The 19,233-nt window shown below is 45.7% G+C and overlaps 1 protein-coding gene across 1 annotated transcript in view; it reads right to left on the bottom strand.

Moving 5' to 3' along the window:
* The window catches only part of Dcps (decapping enzyme, scavenger), a 42,483-nt gene that overhangs the window by 11,710 nt on the left and 11,540 nt on the right, over positions 1-19,233 (bottom strand). Inside the window, exon 3 of the mRNA XM_087905732.1 lies at positions 460-605. Coding sequence (XP_087761858.1) covers positions 460-605 — 146 coding nt within the window. The remainder of the gene's footprint in view (positions 1-459; positions 606-19,233) is intronic.

The raw sequence follows: 19,233 nt of genomic DNA, 5'->3' as shown, positions 1-19,233 counted from the left end.
ATGCAAGGAGAGGGAGGGACAGGGAAGTGTTTGCTCTGAGACTTGTCTCCTGCAGGAAAGACTAGGGATAAGAGGCTGGATCAAGGTCACCTAACCCAACAGAAGGCTTTTTTTACCCACCCACAGGTCTTTAGTGAGGACAAATTCAGACTATACAGGACTACTGCAGAGCAGATAAAATTTCAACAGCAGGATGGATTCTCTGAGAAGGTCAGTGGCGTGCCTAGTACCTCATAAAGGCCCAAGATCACAAAGCCCGCCGTGACTGTCCTGGATAAAACAGCAAGCAGCCCACGCCAGGAGGCTCTACTCCACAGATTCAGTCCATGCTCCTCTTTGCGGTCTCACAGGCACACATACTGGGCAGGCCCTAGGTCGTCTCTGGGATGACCCCAACAAGTGCTTGCAAGAGAAACCAGCTACAGGATCAACAGTTTATGAGTCCTGGAAGCTAGTCACCTGGATGCTGAGGCTCTGGGACTCCAGGTGGGGTAAAGTGATGTTCCTGTAGTCATCTCCAGTCTCTCGGATCAGGCGGAGGTCCTGACGCATGTACTTCTGCAGGTGTTTCTCTGTGGCAGGGTACACCACAGTAGTCTTTATATCTACAGTGACAGAACACAGTCTAATTAGAAAGGATGACCATCAGATCATGAGCTGAGCCACATTCCTTACAGGACAAGGCTTTTGCTGATGGCTCACTGGCCCCTCATGAAAACTATATTCACCCCCACCTCCATGTGCCAGGCATTGTTTCTCACTTCTTACACGCAAATGTCTAAGAATGTGGCTTTCTGGATGCAAAGCTGCAAGTGTGGCTTGAAGCCCACTGGTTTTCTTAAGGAGGGGTAGCACAGCACAGCTCAGAGGCTCAGTGTAGACTCCAGAGTGTAGACTCTGCCTCTGCCTGTTCCTCACTCACTCGGAGTGGGATTGTGGCCCTAAATTGGGAATTTGTACGCCCTGACTGCCCTGTACACCAAATGAAGATAGCAACAGTTCTTATGTCACAACACTGGAAGAAGAACTGAGTTAATTACCCGAGAAGCACTTAGAACAATGTCTGCTGCTAGAATTCTTCATACATGCTGGATGGGGTGCTTGTGGGACAGCTCAGGAGGAAAAGGCACATGGTGCTAAGCTAAGCTTGATGGGTTTAAAACCTGGGATCCACATGGCAGAGAGAAAACCAACTCTTGCAAGTTGGTTTCTGACCTCTACACATATACTGTGGTCTCTCCACACACACACACACAAACAAGTAAATAAATATAAAGCACTGGACGTTCAGTGCAGGTTTCGCAGGTGGCACCATCAATACTTTGGCTTGAATGGCTCTATGGTGCAAGGTACTGCGACATGTCTGTCTACTGCAGAAGCAGCCCAGCCTCAGCAAGGAGGTCTCCTTCCTCTGTAACAGCCAAACGTCTCCAGACATTTCCAAAACGTCCTTTGGAATTTTTCAAGAGATTTTAGGTTTTCAAAGAGACTTTGGATTTTAAAAGAGATTTAATTTTAAAGTGTTTCGAACTGTAAAGAGTGTGGGAATTTTTAAGTGTGTAAACTGTTTTATACTGAGGTTTTACTAACGTGTGGTTTGGAGATGAGTACGGAAGGAATGGTTACAGCTTAACAGTGACGTGTGTGTCAAGCGGACACGGCATCAGCTGGGCTGGAAGGTCTGTCAACTTGACACAAGCTAGAGTTACCTAAAAGAAGGGAACGTCAGTTTTAAAAAAATGCTCCCATAAGATCCGGCTGTAGGGCATTTTCTTAATTAGTGATTGATGGGAAGGGCCCAGGTGGGGTTATCTCTGAGCTGGTGGCCCTGGGTTCTGTAAGAAAGCAGGCTGACCAAGCCATGGGGAACAAACCAGTAAGCAGCACCCCTCCATGGCTTTTGCATCAGCTCCTGCCTCCAGGTTCCTGTCCTGACTTCTTTTGCTGATGAACAGTGATGTGAGAGAGAGTATAAGCCAAATGAACCCTTTCCTCCCTAACTTGCTTTTGGTCATGGTGTTTCACCACAGCAACAGCAACCCTAACCAGGACACAGTGTTTGTCTATTTGCGTCTGTTTAATTGATACACTTTGTAACTAGATCAGGCTGGAGTCGAACATGTGGAGATCCTGCCTCTGTTCTAAGTTTTAACCAGCAAGAAATCCTGAGCCGGATGTGAGGGCACAAGCCTTTAATCCCTGCACTCTGGAGGCAGAGACTGGAAGATCTCTGTGAGGCAGAATTCTACGTAGTCTGGTCTACATATTGAGTTCCAGCTCTTAACATAGAGAAACTTCATCTTGAAAAACCAAAACCCAAAGAAATCCTGTGATTTTCCTTAGTAGATTGTATTTGAATGCCTTGGTCTAGCACCAGCTGCCTACGGTTAAATCCTTCCCACTACTGTCAATAAAATCTGTCACAGCTGGTGCTTCAACAAAGCGTGCCAGAGGAGGGAAGGATGGTGACCTGGGTGTTGCGAAATCAGTTGGATGTTTCCGAAGAGACCTATATGCCCCCATCATGTGGGATTCAGATGTGTTCTTCCAGGGAATATCTTCGCTGGAATACATTGGCTCTATACATCAGCACCCAGCTAAGAACCAGCAGCCCGCACTTTCAGACTGGGTCTGAGGATGCAGGTGGTTCTGCTGCACTTTTGTGAATAAGACAGGGGAGTTGCAGGACCTCAGCTCTCATCCAGTGTGATGCTGGAGACAGCAGAAGCAAGACTGGAACAAAGGCTGCCTGTGGTGGTTTGAATGTAACCGGCCTCCCGAAAGCTCATAAGGAGTGGCACTATTAGGAGGTGTGGCCTTGTTGGATGAAGTGTGTCATGTGGGGGTGGGCTTTGAGGTCTCTTTTGCTCAAACTTCCCTCAGTGTGACTCTCAGACAACTCTCTGTTGCCTTTAAGATGTAGGACTTTCAGCTACTTCATCTGTGCATTACCAGGTTCCCTGCCATGATGATAATGGACTGAACCTCTGAACTGTACGCGAGCCACTCCAATTAAATGTCTTCTTTTAAAAGAACTGCCATGGTCATGGTACCTCTTCACAGGAATAGAAACCCTAACTACTAAGACACCATCTTAGCGTAAAACTGAGTGTTCCTTCAAGACGGTGGCCCAATTCTTCTAAGCCATGTCAGTCGATATACGCAGGTTACACACCAAGCACATGACTTCCAGTGAGCACCAAGCATCGTTATCCATCACTCTGGGGCAAAGTAGGGGGACCCAAGCTTGGGTACCATAGCAGTCAAACGGTTCACTTTTTCTGCTGGGTGATCCTGGGCATATAACTCATATGCTCAAAAAGAGTGACCACAAAAGTTGCCCCCCAGCTGTTGTTAGCATTAAGGAAAGCATGTCATCTGGATCACCAGAGACATTAGCCCAATTCTCTGGGCCTGACCCTGAAAAGAAGGCACAAAATCCTCACAACCTCTTGAAAAAAAAAAAAAAAAAAAAGGACTCTTGCTTTTCACTCTTTATAACTCCCTAGTAACCTATGGTTAGACACCAAGCACATAAACGTCAAGAGGCAAGAGACTGTCTGAAACAGACTGAAGGGCACCACCCTGGAACCCGCAGGGGCCTCGAGGAAAAAAATACCACAGCATCTATAGTGCAAGGCAGAGAATGAAAATAGAGGCTTGAGGCCAAGCAGTCAGGTGTAAACCCTGAGTCTGCATTCCCTAGCTGTGTGACCAAGGGCAAGAGGCCAACCCTCTCTGTTGCTTCAACCCTCGCCTATATAACCTGGAGGCAACAGCAGCAGCAGCAGCACATCCTGGGAGTGTTAGTAAGAGAACTACAGAGGTGAGTGGGGAGAAGACATTTAGGAACTTACACACCGAAGCACTAGACTGACAACAGTGTCTGCCTACCCATGCTTCTGCTGGGCTATCAATGGCCTGAACAGGAGAGAGATGTGCCCTTGGCATGAGAATTCTCTGAAAGTTGGGAAGCGATCCTGGAACAAAGGTGAGGGTTGACACTGGAAAACAGCCTGACACTGTTGGCAGGGGACACATAGCCCTGGGCACATAGCCTGGGGCTCCTGGATGTTCCCGAGAGGGAGCCCTGGTCTGCCCAGGCTTGTCAAGAATCCAGCCCAGCCACCCAGGGTGCTGGGAGACAGGAATCTTACCAAGCCAGCCCTCACCTGCCTTCCACCCACCTCAGCACTGAGAAACTCCAGAGGCACTGGCCATTCTTCCCCAGAAGCTGCTAGAACCCCACAGGTAGCACTCTCGGAGCCCTGCCTGCTAGTGTCAGGCTAAGGCCCGGTTACTTCATTCACCCTCTTTCCTGCTGCCTCTGCGGAAGTCACCTAACACTGCACTGACAAGTACCTCTCTCTAGGTGTGGTGTAGCAACTTCCAGTGCCAGACAGATCCTCCCAGCAGAGGATCCCCGAAGCTTCCTGGCCTCCCTTGGGGTTCAGGTCAGGTTGGCAGCGGGGTCAGGTTCCAGGACCCTCCTTTGTCTATTCTCCCCTGACTTATCGCGCAGTTTTCCTGTCTACCGCTCCATGAGTCCAAAAAGAGATTTGGCTTATTTATTTTTACCATTTATTCCTAGCCCCTTGCAAGCAGTAAGCACTCAATAATAATTACTGCACAAATGAACACATGAGTTTGGCTTTTTCTGACTTTAAACCTTGGAAGAACATTTGTGTCCCAAATGGAATAAAGCCTCTTTGATTAAAAAAAAAAAAAAATCAATGTTTCTTTCTCAATGCTGTCTTCCACTGGCAGCCTCCAAACCACCTCCAGAGTCTCACCTGCAGCTGAACTTCAGGAGTTTGGTCAAGTGTTCATAATCGATAAACACACAAACGCCTATTAAAAATATGCTGGGGAACAGGAGACACCTGTGCAAGCTCCACATTTCCCATGGGTCACTCAATAACTACATGAGCAAACACTGCCCTCTCCTCAACCTCACCGCTAATGACTCCAAATCAATCACCGAAACCCCAGCAAATCAAATCCCAAGAACATTTCCCATCACGAGTGACTTTAACACTCTCAAAAGTCGATGCAGTGGTGCACGTCTGTAGCCCCACCACTGAGGGGGTGAGCGCAGGATTTTGAGGCCAGCGTGGACAATACAGAGAGATCCTGTCTAGCTTAAAATGTTAAGCTAGAAAAGAGAAAAGCTGCTGTATCGCTCCAGAGGAGACTAAATGGATGTAACTGAGGGGGCTGCAGTGGATCCTGTGTGGGACAAGAGTTCTATTTTACACAGGACACTGAAACAGTTAATAATGGACCCTACAACATGGAACAACTTTGCATAAATGTGAAATCTGGGAGCACGTTCTTCCAGAGGATCCAAGCTCATTCAATTTCCAGCACCCAGAGCTCGTGGCTCACAACTGCCTGTAAACGCCAGCTTCAGTGGGATCTGACTCCTGTGGCCTCTGCAGGCACCTTAAAAGAAAAACAGGAATTAAACATATGAGATTTTCTGAAATTAACAGTTTGTACATTTTCAAACCGGTATCCAGAGCAGCACTGTATCTAAGTGGAGGGGTAAGCAAAGCAAAAGGAGACACAGGGAGGGCTCTGATCCTTCCCACTACTTTCCTGTAGGGTGTTTTTGTTACTTTCTCTTTTTTCAAAGTAAGTGCTTAAGGAGTCAATATCCTTTGGAACCTTGGCTTGAGTTACTAACAGATGCACCAGACTCCATGGTAAGCAAGGAAGTATATTAACACATTTGCTTCTCACAAGCAAAGTGACTGGGGATTACAATGATCCATTTTACATACGAGGAAATAGATGCAAAAGTTTGAATAGTCCAGAGGCCCTGGCACCATAGTGGCAACCTTGTCTAGCCACTAGGCGAAACTACTTGGGATCCTTCTCTGACAAATGCTACCAAGCAAGTTTGCTTGAGGGATCACCTGCTCTTCTTGGCATGGTCAACCCCAACCCCTTCCTGTTTGTGTAGCGTGAGAAGTAACAAGGAATTCCTCAACCACACTCTCCTGCTGGCATCCTTAAATCCTCCAAAAGCCCACCCCTTGAATGTTCACAGTATAATAAATAATTCCATGATACTCCTCACAAAGACTCCTGCATGTCATGTTTTGTCAAATTTTGCTTTTTATGCTGTACTCAAGCTGCACTTGCAGAGGCTGAATGAAGAGTCAAGCTGTGCTTGCTTCGCAGTTTCTCACTATTCCCTGCTCCCCCAAATCTCTAGCCCCATAAAGGCACCACCAGGAACTCCACTCACCACGCTTTTGGCTTTTCTCATTCCTACTTGACTTTCGAGATTTGCTATCATTGGGCTGGCCGCTCTTTCTGGATGACAAAATTTATCTCAGACTGGTCCTCTACCAACTGCATACGTGATGTAGGAAGTCCTTCTATGTGTTGCTTTTATTGGTTAATGAATAAATCTGTTTCAGCCAGTGGCTTAGCAGAATAGGTCAAGATGGGAGTTCCAAGCAGAGAAGAGGAGCGAGTAGGCAGAGTCAAAGAGAAGCCATGGAGCCTCTGCCAGAGACAGACTCACCAGAACCTTGCCAGTAAGCCACAGTTACATGGCAATACACAGATGAATAGAAATGGGTTAACCAAAGATATAAGAGCTAGCTAGAAATATGCTTAAGCTATTTGCCAAACAGTATTACAAATAATATGGTTTCTGTGTGATTATTTTGGGTCTGGGTGTCCGGGGATGAATGTGCGGGCTCCCCCTACACATATGCACACACAAACACATGTCTAGCCACACATCTCCCAAGCCCCCTTCTCATTGTAGCAACATCAGTTTTTGGTAAACTGATATTCAATGCTACCACTGTTTTTCCTTCATCACAATTTCTAACGTTCAAAAGTATTAATTACTTTTTGACTTGGTTAATTTTCTGTTAAGATAATCACTTCAAGAGTTTTGTCAAGAGTCAATGATCGATAAACACACAAACATCTGTTAAAAACATGTTGGGGAGGGTGGTGGCTGAGCACCCCTTTAATCCCAGCACTCGGGAGGCAGAAGTAGGTGGATCTCTTGAGTTCAAGGCCAGCCTGGTCTACAGAGCAAGTTCTAATACAACCAAGGCTACACAAAGAAACCCTGTCTTGAAAAACAAAACAAACATGCTGGGGAACAGGAGACATGCAATCTCTGCATTTCTCACAGGTTACTCAATGATTATATAGGAGGGAAAATATATATATATATCCCTCCTCAACCTCACTGCTAATGCAGACTCCAAATCCATCACAAAGAAACCGCAGGAAACCAAAACTGAGGGCCATCTCAAGACTCACTTTCCTGTTTACATAAATCTTCAGACATGTTCAAACTCATCAGGAACATGAACAATAAAGATGTCTTCCTGGAGCCTCTGTCAAAGGCAAAGTACTATCATCCTGGTACTGGGCATTAAAAACAGTCTTCCTCTTTGGTGATTATTTCCAGTGCTCAGGCAGAATTTAAAAGCACATATAACGGGATATCATTCAGCCATTAAAAAGATAAACTTGGGCTGGGGGGGGGCACTGGAGACAGCTCAGCAATTAAGAGCACATTCTGTTCTTACAGAGGACCAGTTTGGTTCTCAGCACCCATTATCGGGCACCTCACAACTGTGTGTAATTCCAGCTCCACAGGATTTGATGCCCTCATCTCAACTCACCAGCACATGTCTATGTGCACAAACCCACACAGATAGACATTCACATAACTTAAAAAATAAAACTAGGGGCCTGTGGGATGGCTCTGTGAATAAGGGTACCTGATGACCCACACGGAGGAAGGAGAAAACCAACCAGAAGCTGTCTCTGATTTCCATACTTGCCCTCTGGCACATCCATACACATACAAAATAATTTTTAATGTAATAAAAATTAAAAAAATTAAAAACAAAACAAATCGTAAAGGCTGGGTATGGTATTACAGACCTTTAATCCTGGTATATGGGAGGCAAAGGCAGAAGATCTCTGAGTCTGTGGTCCAAAGAGGGATTTCCAGGACAGCCAGGAGATTACATAATGATACCTTGGGGAGGGGGGTCTTAAACCAGGCCCATATGTGGCTCTGTGGTTGTGTGCTTACCTAACATGCAAAAAGTCATGAATTTGATCCCCAGCAACACACACACACACACACACACACACACACACACACACACACACACACACACACACACACGGCAGAACATAGCTGTCCTCTCAGCTCGTCTGGAAGCTAAGGCTAGAGTTATCTGAAAGATATGCCTTTAAGAAAATGCCTCTAGAAGATCTGGTTGTAGGACATTTTCTTAATTAGAGATTGAAGGGGGAAGTATCACCCCGGGCTGGTAGCCCTAGGTTCTCTAAGGAAGGAGTCTGAGCAAGCCATGGGGAGCAAGCCAGTAAGCAGCACCCCTTCATGGATTCCACAGAAGCCAGCCTCCAGGTTCCTGCCAGGTGTGAGTTCCTGTCTAGGCTTCCTTTGGTGATGAACAGTGCTGTAGAAGTGTAAAGTAAACCCTTTCCTCCCCAACTTGTTTTTGGTCATGGTGTTTTATCACAGTAACCCTAACTAACACAATATATTAAATACATGTGTGAGAGTGTCCTAAAGAAGCCCATTATTTTTATTAACATAGGTTAATAAAACTTTTTTTTGAGACACTGTCTTGTTGTATAGCTCTGGATGGTCTGAAACCCACTTTGTAGACCAGGGTGGCCTTAAACTCCGATATCCACCTGCCTCTGGCTAGCATTAAAGGCGAACACTAGCTTGCCAGGTACAAAAAACTTTTAGCACCAAAATCTACATCATATATATGCTTCATTTACCATTAAAGAATCCCTGTTTTGGAAATACACGGAGTCAACGGCATACGTAAATTAAAAGTAAACAATTATTGTTGTGAGATATTTTTAATCACACTCCAGACTGTCGATAAAGTTTACCTTGAATCACGGGGCAGAGCCAGCGATTAGCTGACTGGAATCAGCCACAGAGAAACCTGTGATATGAACAGAGAAGGTGCACAGGAAGGAAAGGGCAGGGACTAGAGTTTGAGCTTTGTCTCCAGCCAAAAAGCAAGGTCAGCTGGTTGCTTCTCGGCTTCTCTGACCTAACAGGTTTTCACCCCCACATCTGACTTCCAAGTCTTTGTTGGTAAATAGAAAGACAGAGATTTAATTTAAACCTACATATCAGGGCTAAGGCTGGAGGACCAGAAGCCCCACTGGGCCACAGACAAGAATTAAAATATCAGTAGCTTCATGTGAAGCCGCTAAGCTGACAGAAAAACATTATATTATTACTGTTGTTGTTAATCTGAGAAAATAGTCTTGCTATGTGGCCCTGGTTGATCTAGAACTTGCTATGAAGGCCAGGCTAGCCTCAATCTTGCAGCAATCCTCCTGTCTCTGCCTTTCAAGCGTTAGGATTACAGCCTGTGACACCACAATGGTAGCTATTCTTATTACTCTGCTATACTGGAGAATGAACCCAGGCTCTCATGTAGGGCAGACAAGCACTCCATCACTGAGTTATAGCCCTTTGCCAACTCAATGTTTTTAAAGCTGATTTCTATTGGTCGAAGAAGAGAAAATGTATTTTGAACAGCTTCCCAGATAAAAGGGTTAAAATATCTCCTGTTACTATTGTTAAGAGTATAGGGGCTGGAGAAATGGCTCAGCAGTTAAGGGCACTGGCTACTGTTCCAGAGGACCCAGGTTCAATTCCCAGCACACATGGCAGCTCACACCTGTCTGTAACTCCAGTTCCTGGGGATCTGACTTCTTTCCACAGACATATATGCAGGCAAAGCAGCAATGAACATAAAATAAAAATAAATTACATTAAAAGAGTATAGAATCATCAAATTTGTAAATTAGGCATCTTAGGTTACGTTTCTTTTTGCTGTATATAAAGCTGGATATCTTCATCAGCATGTTAAATGTAAACACGGAACACTGATCAGTCAAAACACTCTCAAGGCTTCCAAGTGCAGCACAGCCACCTGACTTGTGAGGCCTGGGGCAGAGCAGAGGATCTGTGTGTCTAATAAGTTCCCAGGTGGTCTGATGCTGCTGGCTCAGGACCACACATGGAGAACAACTGGGCAGAAGCACAAGCTCAGGTTGCTTCCACAGCGAGGGCACAAGGAGATAAATATGAACCTGGAGAATCTCAACATGTCTTTATTTTATTGTCACACTTCTGAGTTTGGCTAAAACATTCTAAGACGGACAGGGGTGCTTGCTGACAAATCTGACGACCTGAGTTTGATCCCCAGAACCCACATGGTGGAAGGAGAGACTGGACTCCAGGAAATTGTCCCAAGATCTCTACATACATGCTGTAGCACACCCAACCCTCTCCAATACACAAAATAAGTATGAAGTGATAATAACAACAACAAGCCAACTCAGGGGAGCTGGAGAAACGGCTCGGTGGTTAAGAGCATGCACTGCTCTAGCAGGGGACTAGAGTTAGATTCCCCACATCCACAGTGGACAGCTTACAGCCACCTGTAATTCCAGCTCCAGGGGATCTGACGCCTCTGACCTCGGCTAGCACCTGCATTCATTTACACAGACACAGGCACACTAATTTTTTTTTTTAATTTAAACTTTGAAATGTTTTGAAACAGAATTCTAAGAAGGAAAGCAGTAACTCGAAATCATATGGCTATGGTCGAGGAGTCTAAGGCTGCTCTGATTCTGTCGTAATTTGTTTGTTTCTATCTGTTCAATACCCAAGGTGCTGATCACACTGCTGGGCACTACACTGAGTTTATTTTCACCCATCCTGAGAGCCAACTGCTGGGATCTTTCGGGGCGGGGGCGGGGAACGACAGAGGGTTTTGATCTTAGAAGTCATCTTTCTTTTGGAATTCTCACTTGGATATTTTATCCTCTTGGATTTGTCATTCAGATTTCTTCACTTTCCTCTCCCATTTTTTCTTGGGGCTGCTCAGTGGTGGTGCTGGGTTCAATCACCAACACCACCAAAAGGTGGCCAAAGAAAGATTGGGGGAGGGGATGACATAACTTTATGTACTCTTCCAATTTTTTTTTAAAAAGATATTTATTTATTATGTATATAATATTCTGTCTACATGTATGACTGCAGGCTAGAAGAGGGCACCAGACCTCATTACAGATGGTTGTGAGCCACCATGTGGTTGATGGAAATTGAACTCAGGACCTTAGGAAGAGCAGGCAATGCTCTTAACTACTGAGCCATCTCTCCAGTCCCTCTTCCAATTTTTTTTTAGATTTTGTTGCTGCTGTATTTTAATTTCTAACTCCCCTTTTCTGACCTCTATGAGTAGCAGGCAATCATGTGTTATGCATACACATATATTATAGATAAAACACTCATACACATAAAAGTAAATAAATGTTAAAAACCTTATTCTCAGTATTGTTTGATATAGACCCATTTTCCAGACATTACTAATAGCTTTAGAAACTTTCCTTTCACTGCATTTCCTCCAAAAATGCATTTTCCTCTATTTCCTCCAAATTTTGTTTTACTTTTATCTATCTTTTTCAACTGAGGCCTTACTTGGAGTTCTGGCCATTCTTGCCCACCTACTCATTTAGGGTTTTTTTTTCTGTTTTGTTTTTTGAGACAGAGTTTCTCTGTAAAACAGTCCTGGCTGTCCTGGGACTCGCTTCATAGACCAGACTGGCCTCAAATTCAGAGACCCACCTGCCTCTGCCTCCTGAGTGCTGGGGTTAAAGGCGTGCACCACCACCATCCAGCCCACACATTCAGTTGGAAGAGTGGAGCACCCCAAGGCTGATGGGCCTATGCTGCCTGCGTAGCTCGCACATCTGTTAAGTCTGAGTCTCCTCCCTTTATTTCCGAAGCTTGAAAATGTTGTTGTTTCTATCATGAGGCCTGTAATGCGATCTTCAGCACAGCTCCTCAGAGGCAGCAACTGTGCTGGGTGCTAGCATCCCAGCAGAGAAGGTGCTAGGGACCCCAGGTGCTTCCGTGTGCTCGGCCACAGTCTACCTACAGAGCTGACCTGGATCCATACAGTCTAAACAAGAGAGAACGCACTACAAAGCACTTTAAGCGTGTGCACATACAACTGCATACACACAAGCATCAAGAAGTCTGAAGGCGATACTCCAACATGCTGAGAGAACACCTACTGGCAGCAATCTTCCTTCCACAGAATCAAAAATTAAAAGTTTTCCAAAACAAATGAATCACTATATAAGAATACATTCCAAAAAAAAAAAAAAATACATGCCAGCAGGGCAGTGGTGGCGCACACCTTTAATCCCAGCGCTTGGGAGGCAGACTGAGGTGGATCTTTGTGAGTTTGAGACCAGCCAGGCCTACAGAGCAAATTCCAGAACAGTCAGGGATACACAGAGAAACCCTGTTTCAAAAGACCAAAAAAAAAAAAAAAAAAAAAAAAAAAACCATTAACTGGAGAGATGGCTCAGTGGCTGCTCTTCCAGAGAACCCACATAGCAGCTTACAACTGTCTGTAACTCCAGTTCCAGGGAATCCGACATCTCCATACAGACATACATGAAGGCAAAACATCAATGCACATAACTCAAAAAAACAAGAAACAGTAAATAAACAAATAATCAGAAACAGAAAAATAAGCCATCCTTTTAAACAGTCCCAGAATTGCAAATTAAAAGCCAATTGGGGTACACAGCAAGACTCACCCTCAAAAAAAGAAAAAAACCATACTACAGCCAGGCAATGGTGATGCACGCCTTTAATCCCAGCACTTGGGAGGCAGAGGCAGGTGGATTTCTGTGATTCCGGGCCAGCCTGTTCAACAGAGCAAGTTCCAGGAAAAGTTCCAAAGCTAGAGAGAAACCCTGTCTCAAACAAACAAAAAAACAAAAACACACAAAAAAAGTAGGGTGTGGTAGTGTGTGCCTTCAACCCAGCTTGGGAGGTAGACATAGGACTACAAGTTCAAAGCTGCCCTGGGCTACCCAGCGAGGCTCATGGCAGCTTAGTCTATATAGTGAGACCTGTCTCAAAGCTACAGCAGTCTTAGAGAGGTAAGGAATCTGCCCAGGAAGAGTTGGGGTTAGAATCCAAGTCATCTGGCTCCTTTAGGCAATACAATCTTCCTCACCCCACAGGACCACGCTCTTCTGTGCTATGGCCATGTTTTCCAAAAGCAGCCCTATCAGACAGGAGAAACATGACAATTTCAACCCGACTCCTAAACACAAAGACAGCTGTCACTAAACCAACAGGCATGAGATGCCAGTGTGACCAGACTGCAACCAGGGAGTGGCTGGTATTGGTCAAAATGTAGAGAGGAGACTACCACTGTGCCTGCCTCACCATGATGTTTCCTGGGGAACATCCAAACCCATCTCCCCTCCTTGCTCGGGTACGGTACACAGACTGTAGCCAGCTGTGGCTGGAAAACAGGCCCTGGAATATACAGAGTAGAATCAGAAAGGACCCTGCTCTAGCTCACTGTTCATGGCAACGACTGGACACAGTTACCATTTGTGACACCATGCCCCCTCACCCGTTCCCCATCACTAATGGGAACTCCTGAGGATAGAGGCATGGGGTAGAGAAGTTTAGAAGGGAGCCAAGGGGTTGTGTTTCCAGCCCTTGGGCTCTGGCAGCAGCTTATTATCCACAGGAATGTTCCAGCAGTGGGAGGGCCACACTGATGCACCCCAGCTGAACAGCAGCCCACATAGCCCTTCTATCTGTGCCTCACATGAGCAGGCTATCGAGGCTCTGAATAGCTTGGTCCCCCCTTGACTGCTAAGACCTTGTGGATCTCCTGCCTGGCCTTCTCCAGTAAATAAAGTCATCCTGTCGCCAAGCTGGACGCAGAAACCCAACTGCTCTCAGAGGTGGGAGACAGGGCTCTCCAGAAGAAAGTTAAGAGCAGCTGTCACGCCACTGGCTGCCAAGGCTAGCTTAGCCAAATCCCCAGGAAAATGCTGCAGCACATGAACATGAAAACGCAGACCACAGACAGTCTGCTTTCCTTCCTATACACATGTTCAAACAAGGCTGCTTCCCCTGCCAAGCCCCGGACTTCGGCGGGATGAGGTCATTCCAATGGCTCTGTCTGTGGCTTTTGCTTTCCCTTCATTCTGATGAGCCAGTTTCCACTGATTTGACCCAGATGCAGTCCTGGGAGAGCGGAGAGGCAAGAACAGAGCATGATTGGAGTGGGATGCCGACCTCTTCAAGAGCCTCCCTGAGCCAACCAGGCGAGGGAAAGCACAACCCAGCAGGCCCACAAGGGACTGGATCACAGGACTCCTGAAGGAAGCCTTCAGGAGAGGCAGGTGGGAGGCCACCTGCTGGATCTGTATTCACATTCCTCAGTAGATGTCTCCTGGCTGGATCAGAGGCTGGCTGCAGGTCACAGGCTTGGGTGTGGTACCACCGTTCTGCACTTTGGGCTGGTGGAAGTACTTCACGTGGAGGATTAAAGACACCTCCACATGAAGGATAAACTTGGCTGAGGGTGGGGCAGTATCCTGCAGCTAGCTTCAGATGCTAATGAGTTGTCTCTCTGAAAGAGCAGAGAGGCTGCAGGAAACAGAGGGGAAGCAGACGCTGACTTTAGCAAGACCATCAGCAAGACTGTAGTCAACTCCTCCCTAATAACAAAACCCCTAGGTGTCCTTGTCCCTAGGCAAATTCGGCAGTTGTAAATATGGCTGAAACAGGGAAGGCTGCCAAGGGGCAAAGACCTCTCTGAAAAGCTTCACTTTAGCAGAAGTCAGAGAGCTGATCCATGGTGAGATTACAGAACTGTTGAATGGCAGCCCTGGCCTTAGAGCTGAGAACTCACCTGCTTACCCACACTTAGGAAGAAGCTATTTTTGGTACTGAGTACACCAGACCACAAGAGCCAAACATGCCAAAATATCACCCTTCTTTCAACTTTCCTACTTAAAGTATTTGCCTGGTTCACTCAGAGGGAGATGGGTGTCAGTTCTCAACATAGCAACCCTGGACACTATGTGGGAAAGAAGGCCAAGGAACAGGAGAAATCCGGAGCTGGGAATTCTAGGTTAATACCTACTAAGACAGTCGAGTGAGGAATGCAAACAGAACCAGCTGCCATCACGAGTGCTGCAAAGCTGTGTGAAGGGACTGGCTAAGGGTAATCAGCTTTCATCCACTGGACTGGGTAAGCCAACTTCCCTGCTGACTAGTGCCTTACGACTGCCACCGTCTTGGGGAGCTTGTCCCATGTAAGAGGGGCAAGCAACGAGCTCACAGTTCTTGCTATGGTGGCTACTTCTCAGTACCCTAGGTCTATTCACTTCTAAAGTTATCTGCATGCAATGGTTCCTCTGCTGTCGGAGGCTAGTGAAGCACAGATTGTGGGTCAAGACTTTGAATTGGGCCAGGTGGTGGTGGTGGTGCACGCCTTAGGCAGGCAGATCTCTGTGAGTTCAAGGCCAGCCTGGTCTGCAGAGCCTGTTGCATAGAGAAACACTGTCTCAGGAAAAAACAAAACAAAACAATTTGAGTTGGGTATCAGGGACCCTCCTACCTCAGAATCACTCTGCTTACTATCTTCCACTGTCCCACTAAGGCCAGGGGGCCCTGGCACACTCAGGTTAGACACTTTGAACACACCCGGGAAGAGCAGAAGAGAAACCTGTCATCTTGAAGTAGTGACACAGCTCCCGTCGAACTCCTTTCCAGTCCTGTTAATAAAGCAGCATTGCTACCCTATCTATCTCCAGCTCTCCACATCATTAAACACAGTTCAACTGGGAGAGGCTGCCCACACCTGTCCCCAGGGCAGGAGCCTCCGAGGAACACTCCAGACCAAGGATCTTCCAGGGCTACAACCACCTCACTTAATTTAGCATCTCACTGATACATAACCTAGAGCAGTGGTTCTCAACCTGTGGGTCATGACCCCTCCCAGATATTTGTATGATGATTCATAACAGTCAACAACAAAAACCATTTTGTGGTTGGGGTCATCACAACAGGAGGAACTGTATGAAAGGGTTGCAGCATTAGGAAGGTTGTGAACCACTGCCCTAAAGGTAGGCGTGGGTCACCATCCAGCTGGAACACACGTGGTTTGGGGCTATGCAATACTTAGTGGTCAACTGATAGGTTCCGCCTGACCAGAGTCAAAGGAACGCTGCAAAGGAGGCAAAAGAAGCCCCAGACAGGCTTTTTTTAATTTGCTCCTTTGTCTCGCTTGCTGACTTAGCAACCTAAAACTTATCTATGCGTTCAAGCTTCTCATAACTAATCTCAAAGGACTAGCAAGTGTAAGTACAGCCCCACTCTTTTTCTTTTCTTTCCCTATTTATTAATTTCTTAGACAGGGTCTCACTATGTATCCTAAGCTGGACTGCATTCACTATGCAAACCAAGCTTGCCTCAAACTCACAGAGAGCCACTCACTTTCCAGGTGCTGGGATCAAAGACTTGCGCCACCACACCCAGCCTGTCCAGTCCTTTTCAGTACTAATACTGATTAGATGTTCATTATTTGACCTTATCTTTTATGAGTTTATATTAATATGAGCATACGCTTATTCAGTTCTCTTTAAACACAAGTGATTGCCTGAGATTTCCAGGGTCCACACGGATCTTTCTCTTCTCTGTAATACTATGGAGCCCATGATAAGCATACGTGATCCTTTACTGACCTCACAAACGATGCAGCAATGAATATTTTCTACCCTAGTGTGGATACATATGAGCATGTTTCTATGCCAGATATAAGGAGGGGAATGCTAGCTCAAAGGGATGTATTTTGTACAAAAGAGGATGTTCATGGAACTGGTCACGTCTCACGTTCATCTACACCCACTGCACAGGCGCGCCTGGGAGTCTGTGCATGGGTTAGGGAGATGCTAAAGTCTCCACCTGTCTTAGTTCTCTCTCTCGATGAGGTAACTTGCTTGTGTGCCATGCTACAGATACCTACAGGACCCTCAGCCATCAAATGCAGACATATGTGGGAGACAGTCAAGTCCTATTTAATGGTGACTATTTGGTCATAAAAAGCCCAGGACAGTCAGGCAGTGGTGGTGCACAACTTCAATCCCAGCACTCAAGAGGCAGAGGCAGGCTGATCTCTGTGAGCTTGAGGTCAGCCGAGGCTATATAGTCTTTAAAGATAAAAAGGTCCACCGCAAGGGCAGTAAAATGAATAAAGCTACAATGATGACAAGAACAAGGGTGGGAGGCAGGAAGAAAGGGACCGATTCATTTCTTGATGTTAGGATGTGAATGGACAAGACAGCACAGGAGGAAGCTGCTACGTGGGCACCCAGCGGGCTGCACGGAGGTGATCATCTGACCTGCCCTGGGAGTCCAGGAGGGAATCCGGGTTCTGAGAAACAACTGCTGAAGATGGGAAGGGAAATGAAGCTGAAAACTGAGATCAGCTTGAGGGCCATCTGCAGAACAAGTGCACTAATTGGCTCCATCGTTGTCAGATCCCAGGGGAGGCAGCGAATGTCAGGTAAAAACAGGAAGGCTGGCCTCCAAAATACTAAACCAATGGACTAGAGCAGAAGTTGACAAACTTCTCTAAGAGTCAATTATAAAATCCTCAGGCTTTGTGACTAGAAAGGGTCTCTAGCTCCTATTATTTTTCATTTGAGAGCACAAGCTAACAGTATCAGTCAGACCGCACCATTCAAGCCCAATCTGGTAGGCAAAAGCCCCTTTCCCAACCATACAGTACCATAGTAGCTCCCATCCACTACTGTGCCAGCAGCCGATATATCAGCTCTCAAGAACATCCACCGAGGCTTCATTTTATAGTATGAATGAACTACAATGCATCACCCGACACTGAGGAAAAACAGAAGCCTGAACAAGAATGACCAAGATAAACAAGGGAACCAGATCCCAAAGGAATGAAATGGTTTCAGGGTCAGGAGATAATTTAAAAACAACAACTCTAATTAGCGTGTCAGAGAAACCCAACACAATTTAGCTTTCACAAAGCAAGAGCAAGATGCTATGAGAATGAAACTGGAGAAACAGAGGAAAGAGAATTTAAAGTACCCCTGCCAAATTAATATCTATACTGGAATGCCTGGAAGACAAAGTGAAGACAATGCATCAAACTACAGTAAGAAAAAACATGGGGAAAAACAACTGAAAGGTACATGGGCTCAATCTTAGAAGTCTATTCATTAATAGCATACACAAGAACCTGAGTTTGAGCCTAACATGGAGGGGGGGAGATGTCTTAATTAGGCTTTTATTGCTGTGAAGAGACACCATGACCATAGCAACTCTTATAAAGGAAAACATTTAATTGGAGCATTAATGGGTTTGGGCAATTACCGTCATGGCGGGAAGCATTGTGGCATGCAAGCAGACATGGTGCTGGAGAAGGAGCTGAATTCTACATCTTGATCCACAGGAAGCAGGAAAAGCACTAAGCTTGGCTTGAGCTTCTGAGACCTCAAAGCCCACCCCTAGTGACACACTCTGAAAAGACCACACCCCTAATAGTGCCAATCTCTATGGGCCTATAGGGGCCATTTTATTCAAACCTCCAAAGGGGCTGTCAAGCAAAAAGAAACGGGTGGAAAGAAATCACCAAAGAAGTAGGAAGAAAAAACTGTGTACAGAAGAATGCCTGAAGACCTTAAACTAAATGGTCTAAGATTATTCAGAGCAGTAGTTGAGAAAGTTCAACGTAGCTACAGACAAAAAAACAAAAACAAAAAAAAAAACCTTCAGAATCAAAGATCAATAGAATATATTGTATACACCTAAAGAGGGAAACAAAATAAAAATAGCTCACCCCAAAGTACCTTCAAATCAATGAGAATCAGGCTGGTATTGGCTATGTTATCTTCTTACTTATGAGCCTAGCCTTGAACGTCTGAGCCATCTCTCCAGCCCTGGTATCAGATATCTTAATAGTGACACAGATGGCTTGAAGTGAACAGATCGATGCTTTTAATGTTATGAGGAAATATAAATTCAGTTAGACTAATTCAACCAAAAGCAACAACAAAGCAAAAGCTTCAGAATTTACCTCCCACATATTTTTTTCTGAAGAGTTATTTAATAATTGCTTCAACTAATCAAGAAAGCAATCAAGAAAGGAAAGCAAGAAAGAAGAAGATACAAAATTTAGAAGACACTGATGTAGGGGAAGTTGTGAAAAGAAGCTTCTGGGTTGAGAGCTACACAGCTGCCAGGAGCATCAGCAGTCCAGACCGGAGAAGCAGGGAAGAGCTTTCTGCAAATGGAAAGGGGATGCC

This window comes from Myodes glareolus, chromosome 4 (genome assembly GCF_982192425.1).
Source record: "Myodes glareolus chromosome 4, mMyoGla1.1, whole genome shotgun sequence".
Classification (NCBI taxonomy): domain Eukaryota; kingdom Metazoa; phylum Chordata; class Mammalia; order Rodentia; family Cricetidae; genus Myodes; species Myodes glareolus.
Note: the sequence above shows the minus strand (reverse complement) of the source record. Positions and strands in the feature narration are given on the sequence as shown.